This window comes from Bubalus bubalis, chromosome 6, assembly GCF_019923935.1.
Source record: "Bubalus bubalis isolate 160015118507 breed Murrah chromosome 6, NDDB_SH_1, whole genome shotgun sequence".
NCBI classification, from domain to species: Eukaryota; Metazoa; Chordata; class Mammalia; order Artiodactyla; family Bovidae; genus Bubalus; species Bubalus bubalis.
The window spans coordinates 81,745,102-81,770,346 of NC_059162.1; the positions used below are offsets into that span (position 1 = coordinate 81,745,102).

Consider the following 25,245-nt stretch of genomic DNA (forward strand, 5'->3'; position numbering starts at 1 on the left):
AGATGCCATGATCTTAGTTTTTTGAATGTTGAGTTTTAAGCCAGCTTTTGGAGTGTCAGATCACTTCAGTATTTTTGCCATGAGAATCTCATGAACAGTATGAAAAGAATAGCTAAATAACAATATCAAAACAGAATGACTTTAAAAACCAACACAGGAACACCTAAAACAATCTAAAGGTTGGTGAGGATGGGCGGGATTCAGAGCTCTCATTTATTGATAGCAATTTAAAATGATATAAACACTGTGGGAAAGGAGTACAACGAGGCTGTATATTGTCACCCTGCTTATTTAACTTATATGCAGAGCGCATCTTGTGAAATGCAGGGCTGGATAAAGCACAAGCTGGAATCAAGATTGCAGGGAGAAATATCAATAACCTCAGATATGCAGATGACACCACCCTTATGGCAGAAAGCAAAGAGGAACTAAAGAGTTTCTTAATGGAAGACGAGAGTGGAAAAGCTGGCTTAAAATTCAACATTCAGAAAACTAAGATCATGGCATCTGGTCCAATCACTTCATGGCAAATAGATGGGGAAACAATGGAAACAGTGAGAGTCTTTATTTTCTTGGGCTCCAAAATCACTGCAGTTGGTGACTATAGCCATGAAATTAAAAGACACTTGCTCCTTGGAAGAAAAGCCATGACAAACCTAGACAGCATATTAGAAAGCAGAGCCATTACGTTGCTAACAAAGGTCCGTCTAGTCAAAGCTATGGTTTTCCCAGTAGTCGTGTATGTGAGAGTTGGACTATAAAGAAAGCTGAACACCGAAAAATTGATGCTTTGAACTGTGATGTTGTGAGAAGACTCTTGAGAGTCCCTTGGACTTCAAGGCGATCCAACCAGTCCATCCTAAAGGAAATCAGTCCTGAATATTCATTGGAAGGACTGATGCTAAAGCCGAAACTCCAATACTTTGGCCACCTGAAGTGAAGAACTGACTCATTTGAAAAGACCCTGATGCTGGGAAAGATTGAAGGCAGGAGAAGGGGATGACAGAGGATGAGATGGTTAGATGGCATCACCAACTAGATGGACATGAGTGTGAGCCAGCTCTGGGAGTTGTTGATGGACAGGGAAGCCTGGCGAGCTGCAGTCCACAGTGTCACAAAGAGTCGGACACAATTGAGTGACTGAACTAAACTGAAACACTTTGGAGAACTATTGAGCCTTTATTTTATGTATACAAAATAAATCTACAGCCATCCTATAGCCTGGCAATTTTACTCCTGGACTTTCCAAATAAATAAAATCATATAGCCACAAAAAGACATACAAGAATGTTCTTGGCATCTTAATTCATAATAGCCTCTAACTGAAAACAGTTAATATTTAGGACTCTTTTAGGAACCTTAGGCCTAAATTGTGAAAAATCCCTGAGACAGCTGGTATTTTAAATTTTCTAATGTAATTCCATAAGTACTAGTGATGCATAGTATCTTAGGTGCATCATTCCAATAACTGGGTTAGCCAGTATAAGGTTATAAAGAATTGTCTCTATTAGCTACCCTAGTTTTTCTTTTGCTTCTGGTTGTTCAAATACCTACAGTACCTGTATTTTAAACATTTCAGTGATAGCATAGGCTAATATTTCACAATAATAGTAGCAGACCCATTATATCCCATATTTCATCCTGAAAGAACCCTAAGTTGGTACTTTTAAGACTGTTTATAATAGGTAAAAATCAATAACTCTTTTTGGTAGAATATGCTTTAAACAAGGTGACGAAGCAGGCTACAATTTGTGAAAGAACTTGAGAAAGAATGTCACATATATTTGAAATTATGGAGAGAACATTCATTTCTTTTGTTCTGGGCAGAAAAATCAATGCTCAAATTTTAGTTTTGCTAATATACAAGGTTTGACCTCCTTACAAAAAGTACAGTAACATTTGGACTAAGTAGGCCACGTCCTTCAATGTTTGCAGTTTGGCAAAATGGAAATTCTTAAATGGATTCTAGGATCATCTTCAGAGTTTAAGAAGAAGGCTGAGTGCCAAAGAATTGATGCTTTTGAACTGTGGTGTTGGAGAAGACTCTTGAGAGTCCCTTGGACTGCAAGGAGATCCAACCAGTCCATTCTGAAGGAGATCAGCCCTGGGATTTCTTTGGAAGGAGTGATGCTAAAGCTGAAACTCCAGTACTTTGGCCACCTCATGCGAAGAGTTGACTCATTAGAAAAGACTCTGATGCTGGGAGGGATTGGGGGCAAGAGGAGAAGGGGACGACAGAGGATGAGATGGCTGGATGGCATCACTGACTCGATGGACGTGAGTCTGGGTGAACTCCGGGAGTTGGTGATGGACAGGGAGGCCTGGCATGCTGCGATTCATGGGGTTGCAAAGAGTCAGACACGACTGAGCGACTGATCTGATCTGATCTGATCAGAGTTTAAAAATTAGGTTAAACTTTGAGAGAAATAGAACTTAAAGAAGTATGATTCTGGAGTTCCCCTGTGGCTCAGTGGTAAAGAATCCACTTGCCAGTGCAGGAGACACAGGCTTGACCCCTGGTCTAGGAAGGTCTCACATGCTGTGGAGCAAGTAAACCCGTGCACCACAACTATTGAGCATGTGCACTAGAGCCTGGGAACCACAACTACTGAAGCCTGTGTGCCTAGAGCTGGTGCTCCACAGCAAGAGAAGCCACTGCAATGAGAAGGCTTCACTGCAATGAAGAGTAGCTCCCACTTGCTACAACTAGAGGAAAGTCCACTCAGCAACAAAGACCCAGCACAGCCAATAAATAAAAATAAAGAAATAAAATTATAAAAAAGATGATACATTTTTGTCTCTAAGTAGACAGATACATATAAATATGCAGAATATTTAGTGGGATAGTAGAGAAAGGTAGATTTTCTTTTTTCCAAGTATATTACCATTATATGGGCTTCCCAGATAGCGCTAGTGGTAAAGAACCTGCCTGCCAATGCAGGAAGTACAAAAGACTCGGATTCAATCCCTGGGTTGGGACGATCTGGATTAGGAAACAGCAACCTGCTCCAGTATTCTTGCCTGGAAAATTCCATGGGCAGAAATCTGGCGGGCTACAGCCCAGGGGGCCGCAAAGAGTTGGACATGACTAAGCACACACACACACTCACACACACACATATTACAATTGTGGACAGACATTTTCCCTTGTAATCAACATATCATACACAAAGCAAAGGAGAAGCCTTAGTATTTTTAAGGTGAGGGCAAAATTTTTATATATACACACGCATGTGCACGCACATGTAGACACACAAAGACCTATTTTGCGAAAGCTAGAAAATTATTTTCAAGGAGAAATATATGATCTACAGTTGCAATGCTTAGATATTTGGCAATTGGAAAAATAATTTTTGGTGAAAATAGGAAAACAGATTGACATCAATGTACATTAGCGTAGTGACTTTCATTTCTTGTACATACACTGTGAAATAGTTCTGGGCAATAAATTCTTAGAAAAGTGGGGTTGGATTGGATAAATGTCATAGTTTATGACTGAATACATATAAACAGGTGAAAACTCAAGGTAGAGAGGTAATAATAGCCACCTGATAAAGAGACTTAAAACCCTTTCACCTTATGAAAAAGATTGCTTTAGAGCTATAACTTGATATTATAGTTTGATTTTTTTTTTAAAGTATTGGTTACATTTGTGGCTACTGTGGATACAGAAAATAAAGAATGAAATGCCTTTTGTTCCCCCAATACAAAGAAGTATCTATCATTTAAAATCTTAACTGTAAAAAAATAATTGATGCTACAGATTCTGGAACTAATACCAAAATTATTGGAAAAGGTAACATAGCTACTATTTCTGCCATGGTGTCTTAAAAATAAAGAAGAGTTGACAGTAGAGAGTTATATAACTATTTCAAGTCAGCAACCAAGCTAAAGTGTAATTCTACAATGTTTGCAACATATCATGACCCTTCAGACATTTCCTTTATCCCCCAAATCCACCCTTTGCTGTCCATTTCATCTCTACATTTCAGGTTTTTCATACCTTTTGTTTTCACTCATCTAAGCCTCACGCTTCCTTCTCACAGGAATCCTGTGAGATTACTACAGACTATTTTGATTTTCCCTCTTCATATTTCTATAGCACACATACTACCTTTAGACCTGTTCTCTGCTGTTTATGAGGCCAGAACAATTTGTTTCATTCCTGTATGTACATTAGTTAGCCAGATGCTGGGTGGTAGGTAAGTATTATAGAAAACAAGTTTAAAGGGAATTCAGAACAGGAAACAATAGTGTGATGATGAGTATTTGGAGAAAGTGGATTATGAATGAGGTCCCAAACAGTGAAAGATAAGCTGAGGCCCAAATGAAAAAGATGGCTTAAAACTCAACATTCAGAAAACTAAGATCATGGCATCTGGTCCAATCACTTCATGGCAAGTAGATGGGGAAACAATGGAAACAGTGAGAGACTTGATTTTGGGAGCTCCAAAATGACTGCAGATGATGACTGCAGCCATGAAATAAAAAGATGCTTGCTCCTTAGAAGGAAAGCCATGATCACCCTAGACAACATATTAAAAAGCAGAGACATTACTTTGCCAACAAAGATCCATCTGGTCAAAGCCATGGTTTTTCCAGTAGTCATGTATGGATTTGGGAGTTGGGACCATAAAGAAAGCTGAGCACCAAAGAATTGATGCTTTTGAACTGTGGTGTTGCAGAAGACTCTTGAGAGTCCCTTGGACTGCAGGGAGATCCAACCAGTCCATCCTAATGGAAATCAGTCCTGAATATTCATTGGAAGGACTGATACTGAAGCTGAAACTCCAATACTTTGTCCACCTGACAAAGAACTGACTCTTTAGAAAAGACCCGGATTCTGGGAAAGATTGAAGGCAGGAGAAGGAGATGACAGGATGAGATGGTTCAATGGCATCACTAACTCGGACATGAGTTTGTGTAAGCTCCAGGAGTTAGTGATGGACAGGAAAGCCTGGCATGCTGCAGTCCGTGGGCTTTTGAAAAGTTGGATACAACTGAGTGACTGAACTGAACTGAACTGAAATGTGAATAGCCTAAGTGACTGGGACTATGTCATTTAATAATGGATGAATGAACAAATGAATATATTTTGAGTGGAATCATGAGGCTAAGTTTATTGGACTGTTCCTTTTGAATCATCTGTTCATCATACATTTTTCAGTTCTAGACTACAAAGATGAAATAATTTATTTTCAGAAACGTAAATTTTAGTGGAGTATACAGAAATGTAAAGAATTATTAGAATTCACTAACTCCAGTAAGAGGTATACTCGAGGTCTATGTAAACACAGAGCAGGAAGCTGTAGAGAGGATTTATTTAGAATAGGTAAAATTCTCAAAGGCCTTATATGCAATACTCAATTGTCTGAACATTATTTTGGTCATCATTAGGACATGTGTCAGAGCAACTTTGTGAAGTTGAAGGACACCACTAACTCTTCCTAGGATTTCCCTGTGGGTCTTACTGAGAGAACTGCTGAGCATTTCTCTTGCCTAGCCCTGTAATTATCGTTCAAGTTCAGCTCAGTTCAGTCGCTCAGTCGTGTCTGACTCTGCAACGCCATGAACCACAGCACGCCAGGCCTCCTTGTCCGTCACCAACTCCCAGAGTCCACCCAAGTCATGTCCATTGTGTCGGTGATGCCATCCAACCATCTCATCCTCTGCCATCCCCTTCTCCTCCTGCCCTCAATCTTTCCGAGCATCAAGGTCTTGTCACATGAGTCAGCCCTTCTCCCCATTAGGTGGCCAAAGTATTGGAGTTTCACCTTCAACATCAGTCCCTCCAATGAGCACTCAGGACTAATCTCCTTTAGGATGGACTGGTTGGATCTCCTTGCAGTCCAAGGGACTCTCAAGAGTCTTCTCCAACACCACAGGTCAAAAGCATCAATTCTTCAGTGCTCAGCATTCTTCACAGTCCAACTCTCACATGCATAAATGACCACTGGAGAAACCATAGCCTTGACTAGACGGACCTTTGCTTTTGAATATGCTGTCTAGGTTGGTCGTAACTTTCCTTCCAAAGAGCAAGTGTCTTTTAATTTCATGGCTGCAATCACCATCTACAGTGATTTTGGAGCCCCCCAAAATAAAGTCTGACACCGTTTCCACTGTTTCCCCATCTATTTGCCATGAAGTGATGGGACCGGATGCCATGATCTTCGTTTTCTGAATGTTGAGCTTTAAGCCAACTTTTTCACTCTCTTTCACTTTCATCAAGAGGCTCTTTTGTTCTTCTTCACTTTCTGCCATAAGGGTGGTATCATCTGCATATCTGAGGTTATTGATACTTCTCTTGGCAATCTTGATTCCAGCTTGTGCTTCTTCCAGCCCAGTGTTTCTCATGATGTACTCTGCATATAAGTTAAATAAGCAGGGTGGCAATAGACAGCCTTGACATACTCCTTTTCCTATTTGGAACCAGTCTGTTGTTCCACGTCCAGTTCTAACTGTTGCTTCCTGACCTGTATACAGGTTTCTCAAGAGGCAGATTAGGTGGTCTGATATTCCCATCTCTTTCAGAATTTTCTACAGTTTATTGTGATCCACACAGTCAAAGGCTTTGGCATAGTCAATAAAGCAGAAATAGATGTTTTTCTGGAACTCTCTTCCTTTTTCAATGATCCAGAAGATGTTGGCTATTTGATGTCTTGTTCCTCTGCCTTTTCTAAAACCAGCTTGAACATCTGGAAGTTCATGGTTGACATATTGCTGAAGCCTGACTTGGAGAATTTTGAGCATTACTTTACTAGTGTGTGAGATAAGTGCAATTGTGCGGTAGTTTAAGCATTCTTTGGCATTACTTTTCTTTGGGATTGGAATGAAAACTGACCTTTTCCAGTCCTGTGGCTACTGCTGAGTTTTCCACATTTGCTGGCATATTGAGTGCATCACTTTCACAGCATCATGTTTTAGAATTTGAAATAGCTCAACTGGAATTCCATCACCTCCACTAGCTTTGTGTGTAGTGATTCTTCCCAAGGCACACCTGACTTCACATTCCAGGATGTCCTGCTCTAGGTGTGTGTGAGTGATCACACCTTCGTGATTATCTGGGTCATGAAGATCTTTTTTGTACAGTTCTTCTGTGTATTCTTGCCACCTCTTCTTCATATCTTCTGCTTCTGTTAGGTCCATACCATTTCTGTCCTTTATTTTGCCCATGTTTGCATGAAATGTTCCCTTGGTATCTCTAATTTTCTTGAAGAGGTCTCTAGTCTTTCCCATTCTGTTGTTTTCCTCTATTTGTTTGCATTGATTGCTGAGGACAGATCTTTCTTATCTGTCCAAAAAAGAACATCTTTTTTGGGTGTTAGTTCTAGCAGGTCTTGTAGGTCTTCATAGAACCGTTTAACTTCAGCTTCTTCAGCATTACTGGTCAGGGCATAGACTTGGATTACCATGATATTGAATGGTTTTCCTTGGAAACAAACAGAGATCATTCTGTTGTTAAAACTGCATCCAAGTACTGCATTTCAGACTCTTGTTGACTGTGATGGCTGCTCCGTTTTTTCTAAGGGATTCCTGCCCACAGTAGTAGATATAATGGTCATCTGAGTTAAATTCACCCATTCCAGTCCTTCTTAGTTTGCTGATTCCTAGAATGTCAATGTTCACTCTTGCCATCTGTTTGACCACTTCCAATTTGCCTTGATGCATGGACCTAGCATTCCAGGTTCCTAAGCAATATTGCTCTTTACAGCATCAGACCTTGCTTCTATCACCAGTCCCATCCACAACTGGGTTGTTTTGCTTTCGCTCCATCCCTTCATTCTTTCTGGAGTATTTCTCCACTGATCTCCAGTAGCATATTGGGCACCTACTGACCTGGAGAGTTCCTCTTTCAGTGTCCTATCTTTTTGCCTTTTCATACTGTTCATGGGGTTCTCGAGGCACGAATACTGAAGTGGTTTGCCATTCCCTTCTCCAGTGGACCACATTCTGTTAGACCTCTCCACCATGACCCGCCTGTCTTGGATGGCCCCTTAGGGCATGGCTTAGTTTCATTGAGTTAGACAAGGCTGTGGTCCATGTGATCAGATTGGCTAGTTTTCTGTGATTGTGGTTTCAGTCTGTTGCCCTCTGATGCCCTCTCTCAGCACCTACTGTCTTACTTGGGTTTCTCTTACCTTGGATGTGGGGTATCTCTTCACGGCTGCTCCAGCAAAGCTCAGCCGCCGCTCCTTACCTTGGATGTGGGGTAACTCCTCTCAGCCGCTGCCCCTGACCTTGGACGTGGGGCAGCTCCTCTCAGCCGCGCTCATGTGCCGTCGCAGCCGCCGTGCTTGTGCTGACAGCAAATGTCTGATGTAACTGGGAGAGTTGGTTGTCTCTACTTGCTTGGAAATACCATCTCAGAAGGTAGCAACCCTTCAGTGTTAAAACTTCATAAACATCAGATTGAGATACCCTAATTAGTATGGAGACCTGAAAAATGTGCATACCTTGAAATAACAGTGTTCACTTCGAAGATAGTAATGGTGTATATTTAAATCCAAAAAGAAAGAGCAAAGAAAAGAATATTTGTTTGAATTTTGTGAATTTTTCAAATGTATTTCCAAAGGTCTATAACTAAACATAATATATTTGTCCCAAATTAATATTTATTTCTAGTCATTTGGTTCTCCTAAAATCACAAGGAAGAAAAGTGCTGCAGACTATTCTCCAACAACTGGAACCTGTCAAATGAGCCCAATTGCTTCTCCCACAAGCTCAAAAGAACAAGAAAACAGAAATGGACCATCAAATGGTTAGTTGAACATTCTTTTCTGTTTATTGTGAGATTTTTTTCTAGGTGTTGGTTAAATCGGAATTTTGATTTAATAATATGTGAATCCTGCAGCAGCTGATTTTTGTCTTTTTTAAAGAATTCAACATAGAAAAGACTAGAATATAGGTAATACGTTGGACATAAATGTAAACTCTAGGCAGTTACATTAAAATGCTGCTGCAGACTTTGTTACCTTACTTTCCCATCCATTAAATAGAAATTATGGCGTGACTGCCTTCAGCCACTATCAATTATAATAGTTTAGCCCCTTAACAAGTTAACAAGCTATCCATCAGGTGCATAAATTAAAGGGCACTTAATTCAGGTAATGCACTACACTTTAATACTTCTAAATGTTATTTTTATTCATATTGTCCATTGAGTTTTATCCACATTTCCTGTGTCTTTATAGCTTGTTTTATTTATTGTATTTCATTCTCTTCTGTTACTACTTTAAGTGCACTTGCAAAAGGTTTGTATAATTACTGTTAGAGAATAATCTAATTTTAATATGAAATTCTTTATTTTAAATTATTGTTAGTTTAATTTTGACCACATATATTTCTTATCCTCTGGTAGTTTATTGCTAAAATATTCATTTAAAAGATGCAGGAATCTAGATTTCATAGGCTTAATTTTTAATATTGTAAAAAAGTCGTGAATCAGTGACCTGTCAAGTTTCTATAATATGAAATATTAAGTAGGCTTAAATTGAAAAGAATATATTTTAGATATACTGTGATTAGCCTGATTCATATTTATTGTAAAACATTTGAGTGCTAAGTATATACTAGAAGCTACAGAGAAACAAAGAAGTCTCCTCATTTTACCTAATTTGTTGTAATGAAACCTATAATGAGATCTTAACTTTTGAATGACTTTAATCAGGTGCTTCTTAATCTTAAAGCTATCACTGTTAAGTTTGCTTTCACAAAAATACATGAAGATGTATATGTCTTCTTCAAGCTCTATAGTTCTGGGTTGTTGTTTTTTCTTTAATTCACTTGATACACCTTTTGTTTAAAATTAAAAATTAGTGCTTTAGATATGGAACATCTCTATACTGAAATGTGAATAGATTTTAAGTGGATACGTACTTAATTTCCATATTGAAATTAAATATGGACTTAAGGGAACATTTCCTTTGCCCATAAAAAGATTGGTCACATGATCTCAGTTGACATTTAAGTGGATAATTATCACTGGTTATAGTACTTGGTAAGCTCTTTTTTGAAAAGTCATATAGCAAGAGTTCCTAGGGTGCTGGTAATATTCTATTTCTATATGATGGCTATGCTGGCTCACTCTATAATTATTCATTAAACTGTACATATGTGTTTTATGTATTCTTTGATATATAGTTCTCACACAAGTCTCAAAATAGAATTCTGCCTAGGATCTTGTAGCAGATTATGTCATTTGTAATCATTATATTGATTTTCCTAATATGTCATCTTATTGTATTTTAAAAATAGTAAAGCTTGAGTCTTACAACTTAAGTTCTAAATGAAATTATAACTTCTGTTAACAGCTTTGCTTTTTAAGTATTGTACAAAACACAAGGTTCAATTTAAATAAGCACTTCTGCTTAAAGCACATTTTCAAAGACATTTTAGGTGCTCATCTGTCTCATTTATTCTCCTGCCCTTCCCATGTTTACAGTACTTCAGCCACCCTTACTTTCTGGCTATTTGTCAATCATGCTGAGCCTGTTGCCTCCACAAGAACTGCACTTGCACTTCTTTCAACCTGGAATATTCTTCTTCCAGGTATTTATATGTGCTTTCTATGTTCAGTTGAATTACATACTATGTGAACAGGTGGCAATATTAAATTTAAATTTATTTACAATTATAAAAGGAAAAAAATCTAGATCTAAGTCTTCCCTCTACTTAAATTCTACATAGCCCTCAAATGGAGTGACTGCTTCCAGTTTATACAGTGAAGATATACCTACACACACACTCTCCCTCTCTCTCATTTGTCATTGTGTATATTGATTACATTTATGTATGGTTGTGTGTGTGTCGTTATACTGCCCTGCCCCTTAGTAGGAGTCATCCCCGTTCCTGCTGCTGCTGCTAAGTCGCTTCAGTCATGTCCGACTCTGTGTGACTCCATAGATGGCAGTCCACCAGGCTCCCCCATCACTGGGATATTCCAGGCAAGAACACTGGAGTGGGTTGCCATTTCCTTCTCCAATGCACGAAAGTGAAAAGTGAAAGTGAAGTCGCTCAGTCATGTCCAACTCTTAGCAACCCCATGGACTGCAGCCTACCAGGCTCCTCCAGCCATGGGATTTTCTAGGCAAGAGTGCTAGAGTGGGCTGCCATTGCCTTCTCCTATCCCTGTCCCTACCACTTGGCAAATTTTTCCAAAGTAGTATCCTTTTTAGAGGAGAGAAAAGATGGTAAAATTTTGTGTTCCTTTACTCCTAAGAATGCTTCTGTTTTTTAATAGTTGGGGTGGAAGGATAAACACCAAATTTGACAGTCAAAGAGAGTACTTGTAAAATAGACAATAGATGTGTAGAAATCACCCCAGATTGTAGCAGTGTTAACAGCATAGACAGATAAACAGATGGAGTATATGATAAAACAGTAAAGAAAAGTAATGGATAGAATAAACTCCAACATATGTCAAATAGGAGTTCCACAATAAAGAAGAAAAAAAGGAACAGAGGCAGTAGTCTAAGATATATGGACTATCAGGTTTTCGTAGTTGAGGAAAGATGGAAATTTCCAGATTAGAATAACATGCTTTGTCTGAGCAAGATGAATTAAAACAAACTCACACCTAATCATATCATGATAAAACTGCAGAACATCAAAAACAAAGAGAAAATTTTAGCGACAGGCCGATATTAGACTTCTCATCAGCATCTATAGTCTGCGGAAGGAAATGGAATAATACCAACTGAAAATCACATCTGAAGTTTTCATTCAGGAAGTAAGAATGAAGTAAAAGTATTTTCATTCAGTCTGAGAGAATTAACCATTCACAAATACTCCTTGAAAGATTATTAAAGAATATTCTTCTGTGAGTACATGCTCATAGTTCAGTTCAGTTCAGTCGCTCAGTCATGTCCGACCTTTTGCGACCCCGTGAATCGCAGCACGCCAGGCCTCCCTGTCCATCACCAACTCCCGGAGTTCACTCAGACTCACGTCCATCGAGTCAGTGATGCCATCCAGCCAACTCATCCTCTGTCGTCCCCTTCTCCTCCTGCCCCCAATCCCTCCCAGCATCATAACTGAGCCTCAAATAAAGGAATGGAATGCAAAGAGCAGTGGTAAAATAATAAATTAGCAAGCATGTTGGTAAATCTATAAACCTAGTTATAAAAATGTGATTACCAATTCTGCTGACTATAAAGCAAAAGAGTGGGTTAAAAACAAGTACTAATAGACCATAAGAGCTTGGAAGATATATGTGGAAGCAGGAAGGAATTACAAGTTTAAGGTCCTTGTAATCTTCAGGAAGCAGATGGAATATCTGTCAGTTGAACTTTTAATTGTGTTTTTGTTTACTTGCCTTTAAAATGGGGAAAATAACATCTACCTCAGGATTGTTCTAAGAATTACAAGAATTAACATACAAAAAGTACTTAGAACAGTGACTGGCATATAGTAAGTGTTTAATACATATTTTCAGTTCAGTTCAGTCACTCTGTCGTGTCCAACTCTTTGTGACCCATGGATTGCAGCATGCCAGGCTTCCCTGGCATGCTCTCCCAAAGCTTACTCAAACTCATGTCCATTGAGTTGGTGATGCTATCCAACCATCTCATCCTCTGTTGTCCCCTTCTCCAACCCACTTCATTCTTTCCCAGCATCAGGGTCTTTTCCAGGGTTAGTTCTTTGCATCAGGTGGCCAAATATTGGAGTTTCAGCTTCACCATCAGTCCTTCCAATCAATATTCAGGACTGATCTCCTTTAGGATGGACTGGTTGGACCTCATTTCATCCAAGGGACTCTCAAGAATCTTCTCCACCACCACAGGTCAAAAGCATTAATTCTTTGGTACTCAGCTTTCTTTATACTCCAACTTTCACATGCATACCTGACTACTGGAAAAACCATAGCTTTGACTAGATGGACCTTTGTTGGCAAAGTAATGTCTCTGCTTTTTAATATGCTATCTAGGTTGATCATAGCTTTTCTTCCAAGGAGCAAGCATCTTTTAATTTCATGGCTACAGTCACCATCTACAGTGATTTTGGAGCCCCCCAAAATAAAGTCTTTCACTGTTTCCATTGTTTCCCCATCTATTTGCCATAAAATGATGGGACCGGATGCCATGATCTTAGTTTTCTGAATGTTGAGTTTTAAGCCAGCTTTTTCACTCCTCTTTGACTTTCATCAAGAGGCTCATTAGTTCCTCTTTGCTTTCTGCCATAAGGGTGGTGTCATCTGCATATCTGAGGTTATTGATATTTCTCCTGGCAATCTTGATTCCAGCTTGTGCTTTATCAAGCCTGGCATTTCACATGATGTACTCTGTATATAAGTTAAATAAACAGGGTGACCATATACGGCCTTGATATGCTTCTCTCCTGATTTGGAACCAGTCCATTTTTCCATGTCTGGTTCTAACTGTTGCTTCTTGACCTGCATACAGTTTTCTTAGGAGGCAGGAAAGGTGGTCTGGTATTCCCATCTCCTGAAGAATTTTCCAGTTTATTGTGATCCACACAGTCAAAGGCTTTGGTGTAGTCAATAAAGCAGAAGTAGATGTTTTTCTGCAACTCTTTTGCTTTTTCAATGATCCAACAGATCTTGGCAATTTGATCTCTTGTTCCTCTGCCTTTTCTAAATCCATCTTGAACATCTGGAAGCTCTTGGTTCACATATTGTTGAAGTGTGGCTTGTAGAATTTTGAACATTACTTTGCTAGAGTGTAAGATGAGTGCAGTTGTGCAGTAGTTTGAACATTCTTTGGCATTGCCTTTCTTTGGGATTGGAATGAAAACTGATCTTTTCCAGTCCTGTGGCCACTGCTGAGGTTTCCAAATTTGCTGGCATACTGAGTGCAACACTTTTACAGCATCATCTTTTAGGATTTGAAATAGGTCAACTGGAATTCCATTACCTCCACTAGCTTTGTTAGTAGTGATGCTTCCTAAGGCCCATTTGACTTCATATCCCAGGATGTCTGGCTCCCAGTGAATGATCATGCCATCATGATTATCTGGATCATGAAGATTTTTTTTGTATAGTTCTTCTGTGTATTCTATCCACCTCTTCTTAATATCTTCTGCTTCTGTTAGGTCCATACCATTTTCATTTTTTATTGTGCCCATGTTTGCATGAAATGTTCCCTTGGTATCTCTAATTTTCTTGAAGAGATCTCTAGTCTTTCCCATTCTCTTGTTTTCCTCTATTTCTTTGCATTGATCACTGAGGAAGGCTTTCTTATCTTTCCTTGCTATTCTTGGGAAATCAGCATTCAAATGGGTATATCTTTCCTTTTCTCCTTTGCCCTTAGCTTCTCTTCTTTTCTCAGCTATTTCTAAGGCCTCATCAGACAACCATTTCACCTTTTTACATTTCTTTTTCTTGGGGATGGTCTTAATCCCTCCCTCCTGTACAGTGTCACGAACCTCTGTCCATAATTCTTCAGGCACTCTGTCTATCATATCTAATCCCTTGAATCTGTTTATCACTTACACTGTATAATCGTAAGGGATTTGATTTAGGTCATACCTGAATCGTCTAGTGGTTTTTCTTACTCTCTTCAATTTAAGTCTGAATTTTTCAATAAGGAAATACATATTTTAGCTATTTTTATGAATATTATTATCAAAGACATCATATGATTTATTATAAAGGGGTAGAAAGAACAGTAAATATAGCTTCTTAAAAAACTAAGAGTTGGTATAAGAATATTAATATTAATATAGACCAAAATAGTTATGACAAAAGGGCTTTATTGCAAATAATAGAACTTCTTCCCATAATGAAAGAATGAAAGATTCAGTACCAGGAAAGGAATCCTGAACCTATGTGCATGAAAAATAAAAACTCACGCAAGACGTGACAAAATAGGACAGTATTATAAGGAGAAACTCACAAGTCCTTAATCATAGTAGGCTATTTTTTCAGAAACTGATAAAATAGATTTAAAAAGTTAGGAATGATAGAGATAGTTTATGTGTTTGTTTTTATTGTCATTCAAACCATACATTTTCTTTCAGTTTTATTGAACTAATAATTGACATATTGTTTAAGATGTTCAACATAATGATTTGACTTATATACATCATGAAATGATTATCCCAGTAAGTTTAGTGAACATCCATCACCCATTTCACTTTTCTGCTGTTGTTCTTTAGTCTCTCAGTTGTGTCCTACTGTTTGCTACCCCATGGACTGCAGCATGCAGGCTTCCCTGTCCTTCACCATCTCCCAGAGCTTACTCATTTCACATAGATATAAATAAAAGGAAAAAATTTTTCCCTGTGATGGGAGTGTTAGCTTTCTCTCTTAACAACTTTCATATATAACATACCACAGTATTAATTATAGTCATCATGTTGTATGTTACATACCTAGTACTTATTTGTCTTATGACTAAGGTTTGTACCTTTTGACTACCTTCATCTCATTCCTCCTTCCCACTACTATGTGCCTCTAGTTGTATTCCATAGTGGCTGCACTAATTTATATTCCCACTAGTAGTGCATAACGATTCTCTTTTCTCCATATCTTTGTCAACACTTGTTGATTCTTCTCTTTTTGATAATAGCCATTCTGACCACATATGAGGTTTGGTTTGTATTTCCCCGATTATTAGTCATTTGAGCATCTTTTCATGTGCCTGCTGGCTATCTGTATATCTTCGTTGGAAAAATATCTGTTGAGACCCTCTGCCCATCTTATAATCAGGTTGTTTGGTTTTTTGATGTTAAATTATTTACGTTCTTTGTATATTTGGGATATTAACTCCTTACTAGACATATCATTTTGAAATATCATTTCCATTCAGTAGACAGTAGTTTCCTTTACTATGCAAAACTTTTTTAGTTTGATATATTTCCATTTATTTATTTTTGCTTTTGTTTCCCTTGCCTGAGAAGATAATATAAAAAAAATATATTACTAAGTCCAATGTCAAAGATCTTACTGCCTATGCTTTCTTCTAGAAGTTGTATGGTTTCAGGTCTTACATTGGAATCAGAGTGTGAACTCTAGTTTTGTTCTTTCTCAAGACTGTTTGGCTATTTGAGTATCTTGTTTGTTATAAAGTATAAAATATTTAGAATTGAGTGATAATAAAAACATGTCAGCACTTAGAGGAAAAAATTTATACCTAAACATGGCATGATAATGAAAGCAGTCATAGTGGGTTCACATTTATCAGTGCATATATTTTAAAAAGATGACTGAAAACTAAAAAGCTGAACATTCAACTAGAAAGATAGAAAAAGAACAATAGAACAAACCATAAAAAGTAGAAGAAAATAGGAAAAATATAAACAGAAAAATATTACATAGAAATTGTTCAATTAAAAGAATAATAGGCTCTCATTCACCTCTTAGCCTACAGACTCCAACTTGATCTGCAATAACTCTTTTAGAAAAAAAAATTGAGTATGTGACACCTCAGACAAGTAATTTTAAACCTCTCTGGGTCAAGGTTTTCCTCAATTCTTAATTTCTGGTTTGGGACCAAAAGATCCCTGAGATGTGCCAAGTGTAAAGTATATTTATCAAGAAGCAGCATGATACTGGCCTAAACCTGCTTGAACTTTAAATTAATTTATTAGTAAATAATCAGCATCTTGGCTAATAGAATAATCTTTTTAGCTAAATGGCTGGATTCAGATCCTGACTATACCACTTACTAGCATTAGAGCTTCAGATAAATTTTATGACCATTCTGTGCATTTGTTGTCTCATCTGCAAAATGGGAATAAGAATGACTATCTCAGAGGTGTGCAGATTAACTAGTTAATATAATATAACATTTAAAACAGTGCCTGGCCCTAAAGGCACTTTTTTAACTGTTAGCCATCATCATCACCATTGTTGATTATACTTCTAAACATTATTATCATTATTATCTATCGAAAGATATCCTCATTAGTTCAAGAAAGGGCTTCTGGGAGCCTTACCAGAAAGTCCAAATACAATTTTTAAAGCAGTCCCGATTCAGTGATATTACATTTATCACCAGTGTTTTGTGAAACTACATTTAAAGGGAATCAAGTACACAATTATTGGAGAAGGAAATGGCAACCCACTCCAATGTTCTTGCCTGGTGAATCCCAGGGACAGGGGAGCCTGGTGGGCTGCCGTCTGTGGGGTCGCACAGAGTCAGATACAACTGAAGCGACTTAGCAGCAGCAGCAGCAAGTACACAATTATTAATCATATATAGCGTAGCAAGGAAGAGTACGTAGAATCCACAGTACTTTAGTGTATGTTAATTGCTAATAAAATGGAATGAAATAAGGAAAAGTGATTATTAAATAAGTGGAAAACTCTTGGTGTGATAGGGTCCACTCAGTACTCTTTGATAACTGATCCAAATGTTATTCTTTGAGACATTAAAATTCCTCCTATTTAACAATTGAAACGTCTATTATTTAAAAGCATAAATCCTGGGTGCTTCTCTGATGGCTCAATGGTAAGTAATCTGCCTACCAATGCAGGATACCCGGGTTTAATCCCTGATCTGGGAAAATCTCACATGCCTCAGAACAACTAAACCTGCACCACAACTTTTTTTTTTTTTAATTTATTTATTAATTGGAAGATAATTGCTTTGCAGAATCTTATTGGTTTCTGCCAAACATCAACATGAATCAGCCACAGATAGATATATGTCCCTTCCCTCTTGAACCTCCCTCTCATCTCCCTCCCCATCCTACCCCTCTAAGTTGTTACAGAGCCCTGGCTTGAGTTCGAGTCATAACAGCAAATTCCCATTGGCTATCTATTTTACATATAGTACTGTAAGTTTCCATGTAACTGTCTCCATACATCCCATCCTCTCCACCCTCACCCCTGTCCCGTGTCCATAAGGCTGTTCTCTATGTCTGTGTTTCCACTGTTGCCCTGCAAATAATTTCATCAACTTTTGCACCTGTACTCTGGAGTTCAGGAACTGCAACTACTAAGCCCTCGACCCGTAACTACTGAAGCCTGTGTGCCCTAGAGCCCATGCTTCGCAGCAGGGGAAGCCACCACAATGAGAAGCCCTCGCACAACTAGAGTAGCCCCAGTAACTGCAACTAAAGAAAAGCCTGCAGAGCAACAAAGACCCAGCACAGCCAAACGTAAATAAATAAAATTATATATATATAAAAGAAAAACAAAACATAAGTCCTTCCATGAGAAGATTGAAATTAATGCTATTAGTTATGTTTTATAGTTAGTGATATCTGACTAATCCCCTTATAATAATCATAATGTTTAGAAAGGCCTAAAACACCTGGTGAAAATTCAAATAAAGCAGTCTTTTGCTGTTTCTCACCTAGCACTACTGACTGCTTGTTCTAAAAATGTGAAAAATAATTACAGGTTAAAAGAACAAAGTAATATGGTGGAGCTTTATTGAATGGAAATAGCTTAATTCAAAATTCAGGAAGTTAGTATTAATCTTTAGGCAAAGATTAATACTGTTTTAAGAAATAAAAGTATGTAGTGTAGTTTTCATTTGTGGTTTTTCTATTAAAAATACTTTTTTTGAGAGACAGATTTTAATGAACTTACTTACTTCCCCAAAGTTCTCCAAAATCATAAGTAAAATATTGTTACTCTTTTCCCCATTCATCTTTTATTAAATAAACTCTTAACCATATTGACTTATTCTATTTGGAATTTAAGGATACCAATAAATCAAATAATGAAAAGTTAATAACAAGAGAGGTAACTAGGACTTCAGCAAAATTTCTAGACCACAAGTTTTTCTGTTTTGGGCATTAAAGACTATTATGAGATAAAAATTTAGTTATGACATAGTTTTTTTGAGAGAAGGCATAAGTTCCAAAGTAACAACGAGAGAAATTATTGTTAGTTTCTAAACCACCTCGGTCAATGAAATTGTAAATTTCCTCAAGAAATAGAAGCAAATGAGAGTAATGGAGTACAAATTAAATGAAGAAAAAAATGTAAACCAGCAATGGATAGTCTGTTCCAGACAATATATTTTTTAATGTGTTAATAAATCACACTTAAATTTTAAAGAAGTTGCCTTCATGTTATCTGCGTATTTGATTTCATCTGGAAGTATTGGATCCTCCTGCAGTATTATCTAGAACTATGCCATCCAGTACATGTACATGTTGAACATGTGGAGTGGGACTGATCTGATTGAAATGTGCTATAAGAATACACACCAGGTATTAAAATCTTAGTTTGCAAAAAATGATATATATATTAATAATTTATATAGATTGTGTGTTAATATAAGAATATTTGGGTATATTGGGTTAAATCAAATATTCAAATTTGACTCTTTTTCCTTTTATAAAAATTTTGTTAGTAGATTTTAAATTAATGAGTGACTCTTATTATATTTCTTTTGGAGAGTGTGAGCTTGTTTTTCATGGTGCATTGTACCAAACAATTTTTTAGAAAAGTAGTAACTGCCAGTTGTTGAGCAAGTGGAGCTATATTAAAATGTGTAGTGAGAGAAGGTGCCAATGTTTGTATTATAAAAAGTGAATTTTCTTCACTGATTTTCATTAGTAGTAATGAGTTTGGATTATTCATTCATTTGCTTCTTTATTCATTCAGTAAAAGGCCAGTACATGTAAAACAGAATCTCTAACTATGCTAATGTGTCCTCAAGTATGAGGACTAAGTCAATATGCACTTTTAAATTGAAGTTTAAAAGTTGATTTACAATATTGTGATTTACAGCATAGTGATTCAGTATTTTTGCAGATTATATTCCATTGCAATTTATTAGAAAATAATAGGTATCATTCCCTATGCTATACAGTGTATCTCACTGTCTTATATATAATTATCTGTGTCTGTACATCCTAAACCACTAATTTGTCCCTCCCCTTTTCGCTTTCCCCTTTGGTAACCACAAGTTTGTTTTATCTGTGAGTCTGTTTCAGTTTTGTATATACATTCATTTATTATCTTTTAAATTCCACTTATAAATGACACCATGCAGTATTTGAAATATCTTCAAAGGCATTAAAGGTATTTCCAAGAGTTTACTAAATCATTTAGCATTTAAGCAGTCAGGTACTTTTGTCCCTAAAATTATATTTGATTTACTGTGCTATCATGAGGAGCTCACTATTGTCTAGATATTAGTATCAACAATTCCTTGTTGTTAACTGTGAGACAAAAAAATAGAAGTTAAATAATATAAACTGGAAACTTTAATAATTTTTATTAAAATATTTGATGAAAGCATCCTTTATAAAGTAAAGTTTATATTATCCAGTTGGGTTTATCTAGTTTTTCTTTTTAATATACCAAGCCCCAATAGAAATTTTATTCAAAAGATTGTTTCTTCTGTATAATATAATCCATGAATAAAAAATTAGAATGGAAAAAAAATAAAAATAAAAAATTAGAATGGGAAATAAAAAAAGAAACAAAGTACCTATTGCAAAGTTCTTCACAATATTGCAAAAATTTTCCCATACCAAATTTCAGGATACTTTTTCATTAACTACTGTTCTTTCATTTGTCTACCCTTTTATTTTTTATTTAAAATTTGGTGATCTAAATTCTATTTAAAGTTTGACAATTTTGCTTTAACTTTATGTTCCTTTTATTGCACACATAGGAAAGAGGAAAAACTTGAATCACCTCAGTATAAACAAAAGAATGGAATCTACTATGCAAGACAATGAGTAAGTTTGTTTTTGCTGAAATAATATACATGTGTCTTAAAAAGATCATATTTGTTAAAGTGATGTTTATAGAAATGTTTATAGTTTATAGAAATGAATAAAAAGTTTGTAGAACTATTTTTTCTTAAAGAAGTAACATACTTTATTTATGATTGTTTTAACAGTGTTCATATGATGGTGATATGCATGCATGCTAAGTCGCTTCAGTCATGTCCCAACTCTGTGCAACTCTATGGATAGCAGCCCACCAGGCTTTTCTGTCCGCAGGATTCTCTAAGCAAGAATACTAGAGTGGGTTGCCATTTCCGTCTCCATTGATGGTGATATATGATACCTTAATTTTAATACCCATTTATTCCAGTTCTCCCAGTCTATGCTTAAGAAACTAGCTTAGAGTAAAACTGAGGAAAACACCCTCTTTGGATGGAGAAGTAATATATTAATTTACAACATGAGACCATAAGCCCCCAATGGATAGATGCCTCATTTTCCTCATCTTTACCCATCCATCACATTGTATGGCACAAAGAAGATACAGCTGGAAAAGTAATGGATGGATGGAGAAGTAATATTTTAGAACATAATGCCTAAAAAATAACTGGTTCAGGAGCTAGGAACATAGTGAAGCCAGCAGAATGAGGAATCTAGAGGAACCTAGAAGGCTTATTGGCCATCAGTCAACAATTTTCATATTGGCCTGTCAATAGTGCCTTGAATGAAATAGTTTTGTGTAGAAAGCTACTGCCTGTGGATTCTGGAAAGAATATTTATATCTGTTCACTAAGACTTGAAAAATTGAAATAAGCAGAACAGGGAGTTGAATTTTCATAGTAGTTCATGTGTTCAGCTCATTTACTTTTCTAGCTGTATCTTCTTTGTGCCATACAATGTGATAGATGGGTAAAGATGAGGAAAATGAAGTATCTACCCATTGGGGGCTTATGGACTCATGTTGTAAATTAATACACCTTCCCTGACTTAGAAGTGGGTTATAGGTTATGGTTTAAAATCTTATTTATTTATTTAAATTGAAGTACAATTGATTTACAGTCTTGTATTAGTTTCAGATGTACAGCACAGTGATTTAGTTTTTTATATGTGTGTGTGTGTTCTTTTCAGATTCTTTTCCATTATAGGTTATTACAAGATATTGAATATAGTTCCCTATGCTATACAGTAGGCCCTTGTTGTTTATCTGTTTTATATATAGTAGTGTATATCTGTTAATCCCAAACTGCTTATTTATCCCTGCCTTCCTCCCCCACTTTTCCCTTGATAACCATAGGTTTATTTTCTATGTGAATGTGTTTCTGTTTTGTAAATAAGTTTGTGTCATTTTTTTTAAATTCCACATATAAGTGATATCATATGACATTTGTATTTCTCTGACTTGACTTCAGTTAGTATCTCTAGGTCCATCCAATTTAAAGGGCATTATTTCATTCTTTTTATGGCTGACTGATACTCCATTGGGTTATGCCACATGTTGTTTATCCATTCATCTGTCAGTGGACACTTAGATTGCTTCCATGTCTTGGCTATTGTAAATAACGCTGCTATGAACATTGGGGTGCATGCATCTTTTTGAAATAGAGTCCTTTCCAGATATATGCCCAGGAGTGGGATTGCTGAATGATACAGTAACTATTTTTAGTTTTTTAAGGTGCCTTCCTACTGTTTTGCATAGTGGCTACACCAGTTTACCTTCCCACCAACAGTGTAGGAGGATTTCCTTTTCTCCACACCCCCTCCAGCATTTGTTATATGTGGACTTTTTGATGATGATCATTCTGAGCAATGTAAGGTGATATGCACTGTAGTTTTGATTTTGCAGTTCTCTAATTAGCAATGTTAAATGTCTTTTCACGTGCCTGTTGGCCATCTGTATGTCTTCTTTGGAGAAATGTCTATGTAGGTCTTCTGCCCAGTTTTTGATTGAGTTGTTTGTTTTTTTGTTAGCAACTTGTATGAATTGTTTCTGTAATTTGGAAATTAAGCTCATTGGTTCCCTCATTTGCAAATGTTTTCTCCCAGTCTGTAGGTTGTCTTCTCATTTCATTTATGGTTTCCTTTCCAGTGGAAAAATGTGTAATTTTAATTATAGCACATTTGTTTATTTTTGCTTTTATTTCCATTACTCTAGGAGACAGATCCAAAAAAAATATTGCTGTGATTTATGTCGAAGAGTGTTCTTCTGCGTATGTTTTCCTCTAAGAGTTTTATAGTATTGAGTCTTATATTTAGGCCTTTAATACATTTTATTTTTGTATATGGTGTTAGATAATGTTCTAGTTTCTTTTTTTTACATGTAGCCGTTCAATTTTCCCAGCATCACTCATTAAAGAGACTGTCTTTTCTCCATTGTATATTCTTGCCCTCTTTATTGTAAATTAATTGACCATAACTGCATGGGTTTATTTCTTGGCTTCCTATCTTTTTCCATTGATCTATGTGTCTGTTTTTGTTCCAGTACTTTACTGTTTTGATGAGTGTAGCTTTGTAGTATAGTCAGAAGTCAGGGAGCCTAATTCCTCCAGCTCTGTTCTTTCTTAAAATTGCTTTGGCTATTGGGGGTCTTTTGTGTTTCCATACAAATTTTTAAAATTATTTGTTATAGTTCTGGAAAAAATGCTATCGGTAATATGATACAGATTGCATTTAAGCTGTAGATTGCCTTGGTTAAGTATAGTCATTTTGACAACATCAGTTCTTCCAGTCCAGAAACATAGTATGTCTTTCTGTCTGTTTATGTTGTCTTCAATTTCTTTGAATTCAGCATCTTATAATTTTTGAAGTAAATCTTTAGGTAGGTTTATTCCTAGGTATTTTATTCTTCTTGAGATGATGGTAGATGGGATTATTTCTTTAATTTCTCTGTCTTTTGTTCTTAGTACATAGAAATGCAACTGATTTCTATATTTTAATTTTGTATCCTACAGCTTTACCAACTCCTTGATGAGCTCTAGTAGTTTTCTTGTGGTGTCTTTAGGATTTTTTGTATACAGTATCATGTCATCTGCAAACATTGACAGTTTTATTTCTTCACTTCCAGTTTGGATTCCTTTTATTTCTTTTTCTTCTCCAATTGCTGGACTAGAACTTCCAAAACTATGTTGAATAAAAGTGGCAAGGGTGTGTGGTTACTGATCTTAGAGGAAATGCTTTTAGCTTTTCACTATTGAGTATGATATTAGCTGTGGATTTGTCATATATAGTCTTTATTATGTTGAGATATGTTCCCCTGTGCCAACTTTCTAGAGAGTTTTTATCGTAAATGGATGTTGAATTTCATCAAAACCTTTTTCTGCATCTATTGAAATAAATGAAATTTATTATTCAGTTTGTTAATGTGTGGTGTATCACATTGATTTGCTGGTATTGAAAAATCTTTGCATCTCTGGGATAAATCCCATTTGATTATGAGGTATGACCCTTTTAATGTATTGTTGGATTCAGTTTGCTCGTATTTTGTTGAGGATTTTTTCACATATGGTATTTCAACAGTGGTATTGGCCTGTCATTTTCTTTTTGTGTGATATCTCTGTCTAGTTTTGGTATCAAGGTCTTGTTGGCTTCACAGAATGAGTTTGGGAGTGTTCCTTCCTCTGCAGGTTTTTTAAAATAGTTTCAGAAGAACAGGTTTTAAATGTTTGATAGAATTCACTTGTGAAACCGTCTAGTCCTAGACTTTTGGTTTTGGGCAGTTTTTAAATTACTAATTCAATTTCTGTACTTATGATTGGTCTGTTCATATTTTCTATCTTTTTCTGGTTCAGTCTTGGGTCTGAATAATTTTTAAACCATTTGAATGAATCTTAGAATGCATTTTCCATACAAATTGTGTTGTAATTTGTGGTTAAGACCTCATTTCAGGCTACATGTATATTTTTTTCATAATGTAGGTAATGTATAGTATTAATCAGTGGTAGTCTGGGTAAAAAAAAAAATATGAAGAATGCCACATAGAGTATAATAGGGACAAAAATAAGAGTTTATCAAAGAGGTCTCCTAGTTTGACATCTGTATATATCACCTGTACCCCTTTATCTTTTTATAGCTGCTTTCCCTAGTCATACTCCCCCCGGTCCAAATATTTTTATGTGCTCTATCCCACAAATAGTTTTGTTATAAATTACTACTCCTCCTTCCTTTAACCAAACTTCTAGCTTCCTTGGTGAAACAAATTTCAGCTAGATATTAAGATAAAAACATTATTTTTTAACTCACTTAATATATTTTAAAATAGACAATAGATGTATATAATAGAAACTCAAATTGTCCAAAAGGATATATAGAAATCAAGTGGCAAGCAATGATTTTTGAATCACGTATATTCTTAGATTTCCTTTATTATTTTATAAAACCATTCAAAAGACTTATATCTTTTAAATCTGACTTATATCTTTTAAATCTGAAATTAAACTATTTCATGCTTTTAGATAAGTTTTAAGTGATTATAACATTTTATGATTTGTTTTGGCAGTTGTATTAGATTACAGTTTTCCAGAGAAAGAGAAAGAATAGCAGATGTGCATACATATAGTAATGTAATAATGAGAATGAAATATAGTGTGATATAATAATTATTGATTAATAATGAATTGTATATAATTACATATATAGATAGACTTACTG

General features: G+C 36.2%; 1 protein-coding gene across 4 annotated transcripts in view; it reads left to right on the top strand.

The window, feature by feature from the left end:
* Positions 1 to 25,245, top strand: part of LOC102416174 (integrin subunit beta 3 binding protein) — a 91,608-nt gene that overhangs the window by 30,594 nt on the left and 35,769 nt on the right. For all 4 annotated transcript variants that reach the window (XM_044944901.2, XM_025288564.2, XM_025288562.3 and 1 more), the window contains exons 3-4: positions 8,623 to 8,758; positions 20,544 to 20,610. In XM_044944901.2, the coding sequence (XP_044800836.2) occupies positions 8,623 to 8,758; positions 20,544 to 20,610 (203 nt within the window). The remainder of the gene's footprint in view (positions 1 to 8,622; positions 8,759 to 20,543; positions 20,611 to 25,245) is intronic.